This window comes from Peromyscus maniculatus, chromosome 1 (assembly GCF_049852395.1).
Source record: "Peromyscus maniculatus bairdii isolate BWxNUB_F1_BW_parent chromosome 1, HU_Pman_BW_mat_3.1, whole genome shotgun sequence".
NCBI classification, from domain to species: Eukaryota; Metazoa; Chordata; class Mammalia; order Rodentia; family Cricetidae; genus Peromyscus; species Peromyscus maniculatus.
The window spans coordinates 150,842,249-150,860,490 of NC_134852.1; the positions used below are offsets into that span (position 1 = coordinate 150,842,249).

Below are 18,242 nucleotides of genomic sequence, written 5' to 3' on the forward strand. Positions count from 1 at the left end.
GTGTGTGTGTGTGTGTGTGTGTTTCCATATGAATTTGAAGATTGTTTTTCTATTTCTGTAAAGAATTTTGTTAGAATTTTGATGGGGGTTGCTTTTGGTAGAATGCTTATCATCATAATATTAATCCTTCTGATTCATGATCTGGTTCTGCTGTCTTCTTTGATGTATTAAAGTTTTTATTTTACAAGTCTTTTACTCACTTAGTTGGAGTTATCCCAAAATATTTCATTTTTTTTGAAGTCATTTTGAAAGGTCCTGTTTTCTTGATTTATTTCTCAGTGTTTGTCATTTGTATATAGGAGGGATATTGATTTTTGTGTGTTAGTTTTGTATCTTACTACTTTGCTGAAAATGTTTATGAGCTGTAGAAGTTTCCTGGTCAAGTTTTTAGGGTCTTCCATGTGTAAAATCATATCATCTGCCAATAGAATACTTTCACTTCTTCCTTTCCTATGTATAGTCTCCTTGATCACCTTCAGTTGTCTAATTACTCAGTTTATGCAGATGTCTATTAGGTCCATTTGATTATGACGTTGTTTTACTCCGGCATTTCTGTTTAGGTTTTTGTCTGGATGACCTGTCTATTGGTGATAGTAGGGAATTGAAAGTACCCAGTATCAACATGTGAGGACCAACATATGATTTTAGCTGTAGTACTGTTTTTTGTTTTTGTTTTTGTTCGTAAATTTGGATTTCTTTGTTTTTGGTGCATAAATATATAGAGTTATAATATCCTCTGTGTGGATTTTTTTCTTTAATGAGTATTTCATGTCCTTCCCTATCTCTTGTGTTTAGTTTTTCCCTTTTCTTCCTTCCTTTGTTCCTTCATTCCTCCCTTCCTTTCTTCTCTCTCTCTCTCTCTCTCTCTCTCTCTCTCTCTCTCTCTCTCCCTCCCTCCCTCCCTCCCTCCTTCCTTCCCTTATTTCCTTTAAGATTTAACACTTTCTTTGAATGAGGTATCCTTGTCTTCTATTTATCTTCAAGACGTGAAATTCTCTTTCCACATCTTATATTCTATTGGTGAGACTTATCTCTGAAGTTTTTGTTTAGTTTCCTATATTTTTTAATTCCAATTTTATCTCACTTTGGGGTTTCCTTGGTGGTTTTATTTCTATTTTCATGTCTTGAATTCTTTTCATTATTTCACTCAACTGTTTCTTTGTGTTTTCATGGTCTACATTTAGGGATTTATTTATATTCTCCTTAAGGTCCTTGGACGTATTCATAATTGCTCCTTGAAGTCCTTGTCATATGCTTCAGCTACATTGCATTTCTATTGGCCCACTGTAGTGGGGTTACTCGGTTCTCGTGGAAGTGTATTGTCTTGGCTGCTCACGTTTGAGTTTCTGTGCTGGGGTCCAGGCATCTGGAGTTGATGACTGAACTGATTCTAGGGGTTGATTTCTGGTCTTGTTTTCACTGGGTGTGTGCTCCATTCTTTGAATTTTGTTGCTCCTTCTGGGTCTTAGGAAAGTGTGGTGACTTCAGGCTCCTTGACAGAGAGTGCTTCTGCAGGTCAGGTGGTAGCTGAGGGGAATAGAGATGATCTAGAAGAAAAGGCTGAGAGGGGCTTTGGGGAAGAGCTAGGGAGATCCTGCCCACACCAAGCTGTGAGGTCCCCAAGGAGTTGGTGGTGTGGTTGGATGAGTGGATCCTGCAGGTAGGCTGCAGTAAGACAATGGATACATCTGGAAAGACAGTGACCATAAGACCAGGAGGACCTAAGGTCTGTACCATGAGTTGGAGTTTCTAGTGAATGGAGTTCAGTTGGGAGGAGGGGAACCTGTGAGCCAACTGCTAAAGTGTCTTAGTTAGGGTTACTATTGCTGTGATAAAACAACATGATCAAAAGCAAATTGGAGAGGAAAGGCTTCATTTCACTCCCAGTTCCATATAACAGGTCATCATCAAAAGCAATGAGAGCAGTTCCTATTCAAGCAGGCCAGGAACCTAGAGGCAGGAGCTGGTACAGAGGCCATGGAGAGGTGCTGCTTACTGGCTTGCTCCCAGTGGCTTGCTCAGTCTGCTTTCTTTTAGAACCCAGGACCACCAGCCCAGGGGTGGCCCCACTCACAATAGTTTGGGCCCTCCCACATCAATCACTAATTAAGAAAGTGCCCTACAGGCTTCCATAGCCAGATCTTATGGAGACATTTTCTCAATTAAGACTCCTTCCTCTCTGATGATTCTGGCTTGTGTCAAGTTGATGTCACAGTGAGAATGAAGAGATGATAATGGAGAACAAGAAGGATGGTGAGAATTGCCCACCTGACACTATGGCTAATTAGTTTGTTGGCACACATCCTAGTATTCTTTGTAATTTTTTGAGAAGAATTTTATGTGTGAGTACTGTATTAATATCATTCTTCCCCTCCCTTTCTATTCATGTCCCTTACACTTCCTCTCAGATTCATGGTTTCCTATTCCTTAATTATAATTGTTACATATATGTATACACATTTATAAATACAACCTGCTGAGATTATTAGTGTTACTTGTATGTGTCTAGGGCTGACTTCTTGGGACTGGCTAACTTATCAGGGAGTTTGTCCCTATAGAGAACTGATTCTTCTTCTCCAAGCAACCAACAATTGCCTGTAGTTCTTATTCTAGGGGTGAAACCCAAGAGAATTCCCCCATACAACACTTCAGGTCATATAATTTTAATTGGCTGGGACTTCTGTCAGCACAACTGAAGTTCACTATCTGTTCCTTGCACATGAAACAACCAATTCAAAAGAAGCAAATGAAAATCATCGCATACTCCACCTCTTAGAAACAAATGCTTGAAATCATATGGTGTACATTTATTGCCAACTTTCTTTGCAGAAAAACAGACACAAACTTACAGGGTAAAGTTCATCAGTGTGTATTGTGTTTCCCCCTGACATTCAATTGTTCATAATGGCTCACCTGTAAGTAGACATACAGGCCATGTTTGATATGATGACATCATATTTACTTACTCAGTTGTCCTTTAGTTTTTATACCAACCTCCTAGTATGGACTTTCTTGTGTGGCTGCTTTGTAGACAGGCATGTTTCCATAGGGAGTTATGCATCCCTGATGGCTATGCACAGGACAAGTATTCCAATAAAATTAAGTCTGTCTATTCATGATGTACTGATCTTAGAAGAACTCAGGTGTTCAGACAGAGTTTCTGTTTGAGTCAGAGAAAGGTTCTTGCTGTCCTGCCTTGGTTCTAGACTTAGTAGCTGCAGCCACTGTGACCTTGTTAGGTGGAGGATCCTTGACCTCCTCATATCTGGAGCTGCATTGGGCCCTGGCTGCTGGAAGCCTCAGGCTGCTGGTGCTGTCTGGGCCCTGGCACAGTGGGTGAGTTCCTGCTAGGAATAACAGATGGCAGTAACAAATGAGTAACTGATGTAGGGGAGACACTCAGGGTGCTTATGGTCTCATGTCCCAGAGCACTCTCACTCTAAATTAGAGTTCAGCTTCTGCCAGGAGGCAGAGACAGGTGTCTGCTCTAACACTATAATGCTGGGGATCTATAGCTACAATGGGACCTGGCATAGCACTACCCTCTCTCGGGCTGTGGCTGTGGCTCCTCTTGCTGCCCCATTGAACCTGCCATGTCGTGAGTGCACACAACTGTCTCCAGGTCCTGAGTGTCAGAGACACAGGTGTAGAGAACATTGGGACCGTGTTCAGGGATGACACAGTCCTGGTGGCTCCTGATACCTCGTTTTTTGCTAACTATCATTTCATCAACACACTGTACTATTTTGCATGTGTGTGTTTGTGTGTGTGTGTGTGTGTGTGTGTGTGCGCGCGCACGCACACGCGTGGTACACATTCATGTATATATGCATGTTTATCGGTGCATGAGTACATGCATGGGAAGTGGGGCTAGAAGTCAAATTTGGTGCTCAGTTGCTCTCTACCTTACTTTGGTGGCATGGTCTCTCACTGAACTTAGAGCTGAGTGATGGGCTAGGCAAGTTAGCTAGCAGGTCCCAAGGAATATCTCTGACTTCACTTCCTCAGCACTGAGATTACAGGCATGCTTCACTGTGACTGACATTTTATGTGGGTGCTGGAGATCTGATCTTGGGTCCTTGTGCTCATTCAACAAACACTTGACTCATTAAGCTAGCTCCCCGTCCAACACAACCATTTTAATGCCATCATGAGGTACAGTATTAATAGTAGAGAAAGTTGTGAAAATGGGGACTTGGACTTTTCAGTGAGGACAAGATTTCTAAACACTGAGCATTCTGAATGAAATTCTCAGTATCTTCTCCCCCCCATCCTGTGTCTTGGCCCTGAAGGACCAGCTGGGAATGATTCCCTGAGTTCCCTATATGTTACAAACCAGTGTGAGGGCCACTTTCAAGTGAAGTATGATGGGCTGTAGGATTTTGGTATGTGGAGACAAATGGAGCATGCAGGAGGCTTCAGTGACTTGTAGACAACTTGGCTGTGGCCCTTGCATTATGCCTTCCAGAATATTCCGAGGCCTGATAAAATGGAGATATCTCAGCTGTATGATACCCAGTGCCATAGTCAAGCAGCCACTCTCTGGAAGTACTTCCTGGGGGCCTGGGGGCCTGACAACAGATGTGTGGTGGTGGTGATCTGTTTAGGTGGATTAAATGGACAGCATGAGCTCCTTACTCCCTGGAACTTCCTTCTTTGTTTTGGCCCCAAGGTCACTGAGGCAGATACCCATGTGTTGGGGGAAGTTCTGGCCAGGAGTGAGTATCTCGTCCCCTTGGAAGCCCTTGGTGAGAGACTAGGTCAAGGATTTCCTGTCTGAAGGCAGCTCCCTTCTCACTCTTGTCCTCACTGGGCCCATCCTTGGTAACGTCTCATAGTGCCTCTGGTTTCTGAAGTCTGCATCTTCTTGTTCTCAGATCATCTCAGGGAACACCCTGGGATTCCCATGCTGTCACTCTTCACAGTGCTTTTCAGTGGTTCAGGAGAATTAACCAAATGGGTGCTTGAACTAGTATCCTGACACAGGCTCCCCTGGCCATTTCTCTCCCTGCTCAGACTCAGACATACCCAGTCCTAGGAGGATGACTCTATTTCCTTCAGTGCTCAGGGATACAGAAAGGGCAGTGATGATACCAGGGGCCCTGTGCATGGTCCATCAGGCTGGGGAAGTTAGCAGTCGACCCTGGGCATGTGCCTGCGGCAGAGGCGGTCAGGATTTGCTTTTCCTTCTCTGTCATCAGATGACACCTGTCTGAGTGGCTGGAAGGATCAGTCCCTGGGTTGGGTCCCCAGATACAAGAGCCCACACATGGCTCAGTTCTGAAGGGTCCCTTGCATAAGGAGGAGGCAAATGCTCTGTGCAAGCAGCCGGAATTTGAACTGCTCTGCAGCAGTCCGGGGTCCACTATGGCACCGGCACTGCAAGGCAGGGACAGAAATTCACGTGCTGCTGGGGATCAAAATTTGATACTATGCAGTGCAAGTTCCACATGAACTTCCAAAATCAATGTTTCCTTCCAACCAGTACAACAGGGAGTGTGCAGAGGTGGGGATGCCCCACCCCAGCACTTTAGTCTAGGTACTTGAGATGAACAAAGGAGACTCATCTATCTGCCTTCAAACCTGTAGTCAATAGAATTCTCTCCCTTGCAGTGCTTGTCACCATGGCTACTGAGAGGTGATCCAGTGTGGCCCTGGGATATCTTTGGATGGTCACTGCACTGGGTGGTCTGTCCACAGCTCATGTCTAGTCTGTACTCGGGGTTTGAGGAGCTGTTGGGGTATTGCCCATTTGCCTTGCCTGTGATGACATGGAGGCCCATGTCTCTCTAGAAGCAAAAATACTAGGAGAATATTTATGGTCAGAATTTCTGTGGGTTCCAACTCCCAAGTGAGGTATAAGGAGGAGCTTCAACATCCTTCATCTGTAGATCTCAGAACTTGTGGGCCACTGTGCCAGGATCAAGGCAGGTTGTCCCTGTCCTCCTATACCATTCTTCACTGGGGGACTGGGTGGCAGTCACTCCAGTGACCTGCAAGAAGCCTGCCTTGACCTCAATTGCTTCACCCAGTGTCTGTCTTCAGGTCACGTGGAGGCCCGGCTGCTGGGTGGTACACACCCCTGTGAAGGACGCCTGGAGGTTCTTCAAGGCCTTACCTGGGGCACTGTCTGCTATGATGACCTGGACCTGCCCATGGCCAACGTGGTTTGTCGGGAGCTGGGGTGTGGCACTGCTGTATCCATACTCGGGAGTTCCCACTTTGGCCACGGATCAGGGCCCGTGTGGACAGAAGCCTTTCGCTGTGTGGGCAATGAATCACTGCTGTTCCATTGTCTAAAGGAGCCTGGACACCAGTGTGGCCATGATCAGGATGCTGTACTAACCTGCTCAGAGGAAAGTGAGTCAAGTCACAACCTACAAGGGTGTCATGTTGTGTTAGCAGGAGCAATGATCTGAGAGATGAGTTGTGATGACCATGGATGGACAGCTTGGGGTGGGTGCTCAGGACTTGTCTTCTCCTCTGTCCCAGAAGTTCTATGATCTTGTTCTAATATTTTTCTTCTCTCATGTGTTTGCTTTCCTTTTCCACCTTTGGGGGAATGATTGCTCAGCTCTACCAAAGATTTCAGAATAGGGGGTAGTATTGATGGTTTTGAATATTATGTATGGCAGACTTTGTTGATACATGCCTCACAGCCCCACCATGTATATTGTTTCCCCTGGCTACAAGGACCTTTTGTACACGCAGTTCAACTTCTCTTCATTCAACCAGTTTTCTTGTGCTCGTGCTTCGCTATCACATCTAAAGCTTGACTTTACAAGTCCAAAGTCCTACAGCATCACCTCCTGCTTTCTGTTAAGACAGTTGTCCACCGTGTCCAGGACTATGTTGGGTCTTGAGTTCACATTGGTTTCTGATGTATGGAGTACTGGTTCATGGAACCCATGTGAATGTGCTGTTTCTCCAGCACTTTGAGTCATTATTCTTCCTACAAGGGTAGCCACCGCCCCCTTTCCAGAAACTTAGAGACCATATACGTGTGAGATGATATCTGCACCTTTAGTTTGATTCCATTGATCTCAGTGTCGAGCCTCATGCCACACCACAGTGTTTTGGTTCATATAGCTTTGTTGTAAGTTTTGAAATGAGGATGTGAGTGTCTAGCTGCTTATATGGAGGTGGGTCTTTGGGAATCCTCATCTCTACAAGAATGCTAGGATTGACTTTCTAACTTTCCAAGCACTTGCTTGGGTTTTGATAGGCATTGCAGTGCATCTGCCGACTGCTTTAGGTGGGGTCGTGATCTTCCAAGACCATGTCCTCAGACCCTGAATGAGGCCTGCTCCCCTCTATGTAGGTTTAGTGTGATTTCTTCTTTTAAGAAGTTTATTCTATATTTAAGGGGTACATTCGGTCTGACATGGCAATTCATGTTATAACGAGCAGTGGTTAGGTCTGAGTAACTGGCATATCTGTCACCTCAGACACGATTTTCTTGCTGTGGTTGAGAATATTCAGCAACTTATCCACTAGCTATTTTGAAGTCTTCCAGAAGACTTTAGAGAACATTCTAAGTCCAGTCGTTCCCTGGCACCTTTGACCATTCACTCTCCTTCCCCCAGCTCTCCCTTCTTGGCTCTGGTAACTAGTCTGCAGTTCTGTCCTGTTCTATCAACTATTCACATCTTCCTCATGAGGATGAGAACTTATGTTTTGTGTCACCTGGTGGCTGACTTATTTTGCTTAATGTCTTTTTTTCCATGTACATTGCTTCAAATGGCAGAATTCAGTCTTTCCAGTGGCTGAGATACCTATCATCTTGTTCATACACACTGTCTTAGTTAGAGTTTCTATTGTTGTGAAGAGACATGACCACGGCAACTCCTATAAAGGAAAATATTTAATTGAGGGCAGCTTACAGTTCAGAGGTTCAGTTCATTATCGGGGTGGGACATTGAGGCATACAGGCAGACATGGTGCTGGAGAAGGAGCTGAGAGTTCTACACCGTGATCCCCAGCCAAGAGGAAGTGGACTGTGTCACTGGGAGTAGCTTGAGCACAGGAGACCTCCAGGCCCACCCCGGCAGTGACACAGTTCTTCCAATAAGGCCACTGCTACTCCAACAAGGCCACACCTCCTTATAGTGCCACTCCCCATGGGCAAGCATTCAAACACATGAGTCTACAGTGGCCATGTCTATTCAAACCATCACATACACCATGCTTCCTTTATCAAGTCATTCTTTAAGAGAGACCTAAGTTGACTCCATGTCCCACTGTGGATAGGGCTGAAATAAACATGTGAGGGCCTTTGTCTCTTCCACATGCTCTTTTGAATGCTAGATGCCCAGCGGTGGAGTTGTTGACCTGTGTGGCCAGTCTATTCCTGGTTTTCTCAGGAACCCCCACATTGCATGTATACTTGGGCTCCACAATTTCTTAACGGTTCATTTCATCTTTCCTGTCAGTTTTCTGAGATTCAGTTTACAGAGACATTGTCCATCTTCCTCACATTCCTTAGTTCTTCTCATGGTTCCAATTAGCTCTGAACAGACTGAAGATCTTGTGCTTAGGACACTGCGGTGTACCTTTCTGTGTGGTATGTTGCCTTTGGAATTTCTTTTCCTAGGTAAAGTGGTTATTGAGGCAACACAGAGAGATTTCCTTTAGTGACCAGAAAAAAAAAAAAAAAGCGATTCTTCTCTTAGCCTGTAGATGATTTCTATCTTGTATTACACTGACTGATATTCAGGCCACTTAATTATCTAGTGCTCATACCTGCTTGTGTGTGGCCAACGTTGAAGGCATGTATCTCACTAGAGACCCCCTCCCCCCAATATTCGGTTCCAAGAAATTTGATGTTTCTGGTTTTCCCAGCATGATCCCTGAGTTAGGCAGGGTAGAGGTGTTGGGGATGTGAGGGTGTGGGGAGAAAGGGATGCAGTTACGTAGTCAGAACACTGGGCTGCCTAGTCTAGCTTTCAGTACCAACACTCTGCAAAGACCTTCTCCCATTTAGTGTGTGCGCACACCCAGTTTGCGTGTGTCCTGTAAGGAACCAGCACTGTGCGTGGGTGTCCACAGCTCTGGGATGCGGAGGCGGCACTGATTCCAGCTCTCCCTTAGAGTTCCGACTGGTCAATGGCGGCCGCGGCTGTGAGGGCCGCGTGGAGCTTCGGGTAAAGGAGGACTGGCAGCCCCTCTGTGCCGCCCACTGGGACTTAGCAGATGCCTCGGTGCTCTGTCACCAGCTCAGCTGTGGTTATGCGGTTGCTGTACCCCAAGGAGGACACTTTGGAAACGTGAGCGGTCTTATCTGGACAGATGTGTTTCACTGTGTGGGGACAGAGCCCCACTTGCTGAGCTGCCCAGCGAGTACCCTAGGGGCCCAGGCATGCACCCTGGAAAATTCAGCCTCGGTTATCTGCTCAGGTGAGTGCATGAAGCCACGAGACTGTGAAGGAGAAGCTAAGTGGGACTGATGGACAGCTGTGAAAGGATTGGTAGGGTGAGGATAGGTGGGGCTGTTCAGGGCAATGGTCCTCTGCTCTTCAGAGTTTCTCTCTGTCAGGTCTCCAGGATGCCCTACGGCTGAGGGATGGACAGAGCCACTGTGATGGGCGAGTAGAAGTCTTCCTGGATGGTGTGTGGGGGCGTGTACTGGACAATGCCTGGGACCTGCGTGATGCTGCTGTGGTGTGCAGGCAGCTCGGGTGCGGAGAGGCACAGAGAGCCTATGATGCTCCAGCACCGGACCACAAGACAATCCCTGTGGGGTTGAGCCTGGTGCGCTGCTCGGGCTCTGAGACCCATCTGGCCCGGTGCAATGTGTCAGTGTCCCAGGTGGTGCCTGCGGGGACTTTGCAGGATGCAGGCGTGGTATGCTCGGGTGAGTGTGGGGTGTCCTCTCCTCCGCGTCCCGCCCTGGCCCGCCTTACTCGTGTAGTCCAGTGTGCCTTGACTGGGTCCCTCCTTTCTGCAGGGAGCTTGCGCATACGGTTGGCAGAGGGTAAGGGCCGCTGTGCTGGGCGTGTCGAAGTGTTTTATCAGGGCACATGGGGCACTGTATGTGACGATACCTGGGACCTGCGGGATGCCCACGTGGTCTGCAGGCAGCTGGGCTGTGGCTATGCCCTCAGCGCTCCTGGGGCTGCCCATTTTGGAGCAGGAACTGGGCGCATCTGGATGGATGAAGTAGGCTGCCTGGGCGAGGAGGCTGCTCTCTGGGAGTGCCAGTCAGGAGGCTGGGGCCAACAAGACTGTGGGCACAAGGAGGACGCAGGTGTGGTCTGTTCAGGTGGGTACCACAGGTCCAGCTTAGTGAGTCCAGTCCTCCCCAACTCCGCCTGGCTGACTGGGCCCTCTCTCTGCAGAATTCACTGATGTAAGGCTGCAGGAACACAGCCAGCCATGCACAGGCCGCCTGGAAGTTTTCTACAATGGGACTTGGGGTGGCGTCTGCCAGTCCCTGAGTGCTGCCTCTCTGAGGGTTCTGTGTGGACAACTGGGCTGTGGGTCCCAGGGGCAGCTGCTGGCCAGGCCAAGGAGCTCATCTACACTGGAGACTCTCTGGTTGAAGTCCATTCAGTGCAGGGACAAGCATGACAGGTCCTTGTGGCAATGCCCCTCGGAACCCTGGAACAGGCACTCTTGCCTCAGTGGAGAGGAAGCTTGGCTGGTGTGTACAGGTGAGCTGTGTTGTGGGTTTTTGAGGGGTGTCACTGTGGCTCTGGGTGGGGTGTGGGTCATGTGGACTCATCTCAGGCTCCTGTTGCTTCCTGCTTCTCCTAAAGACAGTCCATGGGGGAATAGTGTGTGGAATTCCCAGGCTTTGTGGATATCCTTTGAAACCTAGAGATTTTCTCCCCCTGGTTATGGGGGGACAGCACTGAAAGGATGAACGGTGCCTGGTGGCGGCGCTGGTTCCCGGCGGAAACGTCACGAGCCACGGCCATGACTACCAGATTGACAGAGAGGTTTATTGGAAGGGAGGGAGGGGATGGGAGGGAGGAGAGCCAGGCCTGGAGAGAGAGAGAGAGAGATGGCGGGAGCAGAGCAGAGAGGGAACAGAGAGAGCGTGGGGTCTGCATCTGGCTTTTTAATGTGGGTACGTAGTCACCAGTGCCCCCTAATGATATAAGATGCAAGACCCCGAGGTGTGCATGTACAGGATCCTAATAAGCACAAGGGAAAGAAAGTATTTCTTAGATTTTTGTTGTTGTTGTTGTTTGAGACAGGGTTTCTCTGTATAGTTTTGATATCTGTCCTGGATCTCACTCTGTAGACCAGGCTGGCCTCGAACTCACAGAGATCTGCCTAGCTCTGCCTCCCGAGTGCTGGGATTAAAGGTGTGAGCCACCACCGCCCGGCATTTTTTAGATTTTTGATTTCTGAGCTTGTGACATTGGTGTGATTCTTAATTTCCACACAGAAAAGACAGAAGTTTCTCAGGATATGGAGCAGATTTCCAACTGCTCCTCAACACTTAGCTGCCCAGGTAACTCTCCCTCCGCGAGTCTCCTAAGAACCTGTCACCCAGAGAGCATCACGTATTGATTGCTGACCCCTTTTTCAGAGGAAGGTGCACTTCGCGTGTTTGGGGGTGACAATGGCTGCTCTGGACGGGTGGAGTTCTGGCACGGAGGATCATGGGGCACAGTATGCGATGACTCCTGGGACCTGGCAGATGCAGAAGTTGTGTGCCGGCAACTGGGCTGTGGCCCAGCCATAGCTGCCTTGCGGCATGCTGCCTTTGGCCCTGGTTCAGGGCCGATATGGCTAGATGAAGTGGGGTGCCGAGGCAGTGAGACGTCTCTGGGAGCGTGCCAGGCAGAACCGTGGGGATATGGAGACTGCTCCCACAAGGAGGATGCTGGTGTGCACTGCCTAGGTGAGTGAGGCAACAGTGATGGGAAGAGCAATGCCACGTTGATAGTTTTCGCTATTTGCCACCCTTGCTCTGCTCAGACAAATCCTTGAGCACAGGACCCCAATGTTTAGGGTCCCATCGGTGCTCCAGGGACAGATTGCCACCCTCAGTCCTGTATAGCTCTTGCTGACCCAATGGCTGCCATCCACAAAGTATGGGCCCATCTGTGCTGTCAAGGGTGATTGAGACTTCCCCAACTTCCCCCATGTCTTTTGCAGATACGTCCACGACCGAGGCATCAGGTAAGTGGCTCTTCGTTAATCCTTCCTCCTCTCATCCATCGTCACCTGGACAGGCTGCAGTGGCACTCTTTTCTGATCTTCCTTGAGAACCTCTGAGACCACATGCCATGGGTGCACCCTTTGCATCAGGTATAAGCCTGTGGGGATGGACTCCCAGTCTGTGACGGAAACTACTCATCTCTACTGTGCCTGCTAGATAGGAAAACATGGGGGACCAAATTCCCGGTCACAAGCAGCCCCTTCTAGGGGCCTTTAACTTGCTGACTATATGATTTTGTCTGAGTGTGCCATATCCTATTGGCTAGCATGTCCATAACAGAGCAGAGGGAAAGACAATGAGGATCCCCCACATGGACTTTCTCCCTCCTTCAACCTGGGCCTGGGCACTTGGGTCCTCTTTCCTAGGGCATCTTGCCCTGTTCTCACAGACGATCTTACACGAGCAACTACCTGCCTATGCAACACTGATACCAAACTGTCCTGGGTTGCTCATGGGGATGAGCATCCATCCCCATGATGTCATCCAGGCCCAGCACCCACCTGTCCCAGGCCGCCCAGGTACACAGTACACACATTCATTTGCTACATGATTCTGTGCTCCACAGGCAGTTCCCTGGCTCCTCCCTCTGCTCCTGAGGTCTGGACCCTGCCTGAGATTGCCTGCTTGGTCCTTGGCTGCCTCCTGGGCATCGTTTTTCTGGTTCTGGCTTCTAAGTGGTACTGCAGCAGAGCCATCAGCATGGGTAAGGAATGAGCTGGTTATGGTTCACTAAGGTAGTGGAACAGAAGTCCGGGGGAAGCTTTGTGAGAGTCTAGGCACCGCAGGCCCTCTCTGCTTTAATTATTGTCTTGAATGCTGGCAAGTCTCCATGATAGCCAGTGCTGAGTTAGTATCTGGAGATTCCTGAGTTATTCTGGTCCGGAGGGTTCTGGGTTTGTCCACTGTGCTGAGGATATTCTGCATCTGCACAATGGGCTTCATTGCATCTCCCACCATCACTTGTGCTGTCCCAAGTGAGCTCTCTCACAGATGAGATGTCGACGTAAGACCCACAAGCCCTACACCAGACCTTTGAGCATTGTGTATCATGGGCAGTGGGAGGTCCCATTGAGGGCATCTGAGGTCAAGGGCTTTTCCCTGTATGTGGGTTTTCAGCATGCACTCATGAGAGCCACAGGAACCAGAGAGGTGTCTGGGGCTTTAGCTGTGCTTGTTTTGCAAAGTCCTGGTGTGGTCTCTGCAGGTTCCGGAGTGATGGGGCAGCTGCCCTCAGATGCTATCTATGAATACATTGAAACAGTCCCTATGGAGGAAAGGGCAGAGGAGCCAGCAGCAGCCCAGAGCCTGGTGCAGGAGGAGGATTATGATGATGCAGAAGAGCCTGAGGACAACCCTGGGGAAGATATGGAGGCTGGGTATCGTTGAGCCTGACTGGTGTGCACCTCTGTTTCCTGAGTTCCAGCACATCCTTTCTGCTGTTAGGCTGGCATAAAGTGATTCTGCTGTGGTCTGGTACTTAGAATCCCTGAGGACCAAATGAGTGTCTCTCTCTTTAAATATAGATGGGGCTGTTTGCTGCCCAAATGCTGATGTTGATGCTGAAATAGAAAACTGTGACGACCCCTACCATCAACAGATGACCTTGTACTGGCCTTGAGGTTATAAAACTGTCCAAAGTGTGTTATAATCCTCAGAGACTATAGTCTTCCCTGTACCCATTTAACCAAACTGATGTCATTAAACTTCTTTCAACTTAGAATTAATTGTCCACCCTTCCTAGAACTGTTATCACATTCAACCATGAAACTTGTTCTTTTCTGAGCCTCAGTCACTGACCTTGGACTTAACTCTCGTGAGTAGGTTTTGTATGTTTCCCACAATATCTTAGTCGGTGTTCTATTGCTGTGAAAAGACACCATGACCACAGCTCCCATAAAAGAAAGATTTAATTGGGACTTGCTTACAGTTTCAGAGGTTTAGTCTATTATTATCATGGTGGAAATCATGGTGGCAAGCGGGCAGACAGGGTGCTGGAGAAGTAGCGGAGAGCTCTGCATCTGGTAAGCAGTAAGGAGAGGGAGACTCGGGCTTGGACTGGGCCTTTTGAAACCTGAAAGCCCACCCTTCCTCCAACAGGGCCACACCTCTTAATCTTTTCAAACACTGGTGACCAAGTGTTCAAATCTATGAGCCTATGGGGGCCATTCTTGTTCAAACCACCGCAGACAAACACTGACCACCTTCATCTAGCCACCACCTCATGCCCAGACCAACCTGGGGCCACTCTTCCCATCAAACCTATCACAACCTGCCAGTGACCATTGCCAAGGAATTGGAGTTGAATTTTAGACTGAGCAGAACCAGGGAACCCGAGGCAGTGCAGCCTGGGAACGCTTTGACTGGTGTTTTGTGCAGCTTTTATTCCAGAGTGCTCAGAGCGAATTCAAAGCAGGGACAGGGTGATGACGAAGGGGGAAACTTGAATTAGTAAAATTGAAGCTCTAGAGAGAGAGGATTTGCTACTATCTTGCTTAGGAAACACTAAGTTACATAAAGTAGAGTTTAGCTAAAGGAGCGCCTCCTCCATTACGACTGGAAGCTAGTAGTACACTGACCAGGCTTCTTAGAAACTGTAGGAAAGAACATTTGTGCCATAACTAAAGTCTAGGGTGCTGAGAAAGTTTCTGCTAATGTTTGTTCACCAAGGCCTGACCTACAATTAGGCCCTGTCCCCATAAGGAGAGGAGACAGCCCTGACTTATAACCAGCCATTAGGCTCATCCCCTTATGTAAGAACATGCCTCCAAGGGGCAGCTCAAGGGGGTAGGCAGGGTCACAACCATCATTTAAGTCCTGGTCTGCCATTAAGTCCCCTGAGCCATTATCAGGAAATCATAATTCTGCCAAGTGGGCAAGATGGCCCTGGGGAACAACTACCAGAAAAGAACACAGGTGTACTTAAGAAATAATCCTGGCAATATCTTTGCTGTGTAAATCTCCCATTTGCCCAAGTGTCCAGACTTGCAGTCTCCTGTCTGTTTTCCTGAAATCACCCTTAATCCTCCAGGGACCTACTTTAACCCTCCCTCGAAGATCGTGCACCTCAGGCAAGGGCACCTCATTCCCAGTCAATCTGGACAGCCTGTATCAGCTCCGATCCCTACTCTACTGACCATCATAGATAATCTGCTTACTTTTCTGCCATTTTTCTTCTCTCAGCCTTGTTCCTCTCATTCCCCCACCCCTGCCATAGCCTTGGCTGTTTTATTCCCAACAAGTCTTTCTTTCCACCCAGATTTGGTAGTTTCTCTGCACCACGCTTATATCTCTCAGTGTACAGAATGATTTCTCACTGGGAAGGCATATTAATTCTATAACAACAGAAACAAGGAAAACATACAGAGTATTTCTCATTAGTTTTACCAGTTGTGTTCTGGACACAGGGGGTCTCGTGGGTGAATGGGGACTGTTCATACACTGCCCTTGAGAACTGAGTCTGACTGGGCCTCTGTCCCACTGAAGACTCTATGTAGTTCCTTTTTTATGGCCTCATTTTATCCTGGGTATAGGAGCAGGGCAGCAGATTTAAACTGGTCTTGGCTATGGTCTGAACCCTTCCATAGTCCCAGAGATGTCCCCACCTTAGCCCTCTATCCTGGGCCTTGCCTCATGATGCCTGGCAAGACCCTACTGTGGTTTCTCTAATCCTGTGCCTCCCTGATTTGGATCAAGCATGTATAGGGACATGATTTCCTCCTGGATACTCCACAGACAAAAATAGCACATATACACACCCGGCAAACATGCTTATCTCCCACAGTACTCTCACTGCACCACATACATCTTCCTCCCATGTTTCTGATGAGGTCCCCCCATTACTAGAGCAATGCCAGAATTTGTTCATATATAGTTTCACAAGTAACACACTGAGATGGGATGGAGAGTGCCCAATGACTATACTCCACAAAGCCAAGTGTCTTTGTGACAGCCAGATGAAGCTTTCACTGGTAATGTGTGCCTAGGTGTGCAGAGCCTGGATCAGGAAGAAGTGTGGCCCTGGAAAGGGCAAGAGGAGGCTGTAGTGTTGAGGAGTAACCAGGGATATGCATCCCTAGTTGAGTCCTCCCTATTTTAGGCCTTGGCAGGTGGGAGATCAGGGAAGGGAGCATGAGAGAATGTTGGCATGTTGGTGTCTTGGTGGGTTTATTTTTTTTATGATTTGCCCTGCAGATTCCCTATTCTGCCCAGATGGGTTCTAGGTCAAGGTGGCCCTTATGTTGGATCCAGAAAGGGCAAAAAGAACCAAAAGATGGAATATCACCTAACAAAAGATATCAATAACAAGAAACACCTCAAAACATAATAACTCCACATGCCTAGACAATATCACAAAACACAAACCTGAATAGCCAAGACAATATACCTCTACCAGAAAGTCAGTAACCCTCTTCCAGTAGGCCATGAGAAATGTGATTTAGCTGGAGCATAAGATAAAGACTTCAAAATAGCAATTATGAATATGTTTAGGGACCCTGAATAGGATATTAATAAGTTCTTGAATGAAGTCTGTAAAAATATTTTTTTTTTTTTTTTTTGGTTTTTCGAGACAGGGTTTCTCTGTGTAGCTTTGCGCCTTTCCTGGGACTCTCTTGGTAGCCCAGGCTGGCCTCGAACTCGCAGAGATCCGCCTGGCTCTGCCTCCCGAGTGCTGGGATTAAAGGCGTGCGCCACCACCGCCCGGCCTGTAAAAATATTTTTAAAAAATGGAATGAAATAAAAAAATTTCAAGACATAAAAGTAGAAATAGAATTACTAAGGAAACCCAAACTGAGATAGAACTGGAAATGAAAAATTTAGGAAGCCAAACAAAACCCTCAGAGGTCAGCCTCGCCAACAGAGTACAAGACACGGAAAAAGAATTTCAGGTCTTGAAGACAGGTGGAAGAAATGGATATCTCACTCAAAGAAAATGTTAAATCTAAAAAAAAGAATCCAGGAACAAAGCATCCAGGCAATCTGGGACAATATGAAAAAACAAAATATACAAATAACAGGTATAGAGGAGGGAGAAGAAACACAGATCAGAGGCACAGAAAATATTTTAAACAATATCGTAGAAAAAAATTGCTTCAACCTAAAGAAGGAGGTGACTATCAAGGTACAAGAAACATGCAGAACTCAAAGTAGACAAGGCCAGAAGAGAAATTCCTCACAACACATAAAAATCAAAATACTAAATGTACAGAAGAGAGAAAGAACATTAAAAGTTGCAAGATGAAGAGATCAAGTCACATATAAAGGTAGACCCAATAGAATAACACCTGACTTCTCAATAGAGAATCTGAAAGCCTGAAGGGTCTGTGTGGATGTTCTATAAACTCTGAGAAGCCACAGGTGCCAGCTTAGACTACTCTACTCAGAAAAATAGCCAGTCACAATCTACTGAGAAAGAAAAACGTTCCATGATAAAACCAAATTTAAACACTCTCTTTAACAATTCAGCTTTATGGAAGGCACTAGAAAAAAAATTAAGTGTGAGAAAGTTAACCACACTCAATAATCCCAGAGCAGTAAGTCAAAAGTGGGTGGAGCACACCATAACAACAAAATAACAAAAATCAATAGTATCTATTGCTCATTGATAACTTTCAATATCTGTGTTCTCAATTCCCCAATAAAAAGACACATATTAACAGACTGGATAAGAAAATAGATCTATGGGTTGGGGGTTTAGCTCAGTGGTAGAGCACTTGCCTAGCAAGTGCAAGGCCCTGGGTTTGGTTCTCAGCTCCAGAAAATAAAATAATTTAGAAAGAAAAAAGAAAATAGATCTAGCTTTCTGTTGCATCCAAAAAGTATACCTCAACATCAAAGAAAGACATCATCTCTGGTGAAAAGGATGAAAAAAGTTGTTCCAAACCAATGATCCAAGAAGGAAAGAAGTATAGCTATTTTAATACTTGGAATAATAAATTTCAAACAAAAACTAGTAGAAGAGACACTACATACTCATCAAAGGAAAAATCCACCCAAAGGGTATTTCACTTCTAAACATTATGCACCAAACACAAGGACAACAAAGCCCATAGAATAACCTATGGTGATA

General features: G+C 47.0%; 1 protein-coding gene across 1 annotated transcript in view; it reads left to right on the forward strand.

Moving 5' to 3' along the window:
- Window positions 1-13,865, forward strand: part of LOC102924671 (scavenger receptor cysteine-rich domain-containing protein SCART1-like) — a 53,258-nt gene extending 39,393 nt beyond the window's left edge. Inside the window, exons 5-14 of the mRNA XM_076563098.1 lie at window positions 6,046-6,360; window positions 9,091-9,396; window positions 9,536-9,853; window positions 9,947-10,261; window positions 10,338-10,652; window positions 11,396-11,461; window positions 11,540-11,860; window positions 12,112-12,135; window positions 12,663-12,878; window positions 13,380-13,865. Of these exons, the coding sequence (XP_076419213.1) occupies window positions 6,046-6,360; window positions 9,091-9,396; window positions 9,536-9,853; window positions 9,947-10,261; window positions 10,338-10,652; window positions 11,396-11,461; window positions 11,540-11,860; window positions 12,112-12,135; window positions 12,663-12,878; window positions 13,380-13,561 (2,378 nt within the window). The 3' untranslated portion in view covers window positions 13,562-13,865. The remainder of the gene's footprint in view (window positions 1-6,045; window positions 6,361-9,090; window positions 9,397-9,535; window positions 9,854-9,946; window positions 10,262-10,337; window positions 10,653-11,395; window positions 11,462-11,539; window positions 11,861-12,111; window positions 12,136-12,662; window positions 12,879-13,379) is intronic.
- The last annotated feature ends 4,377 nt before the right edge of the window (window positions 13,866-18,242 follow it).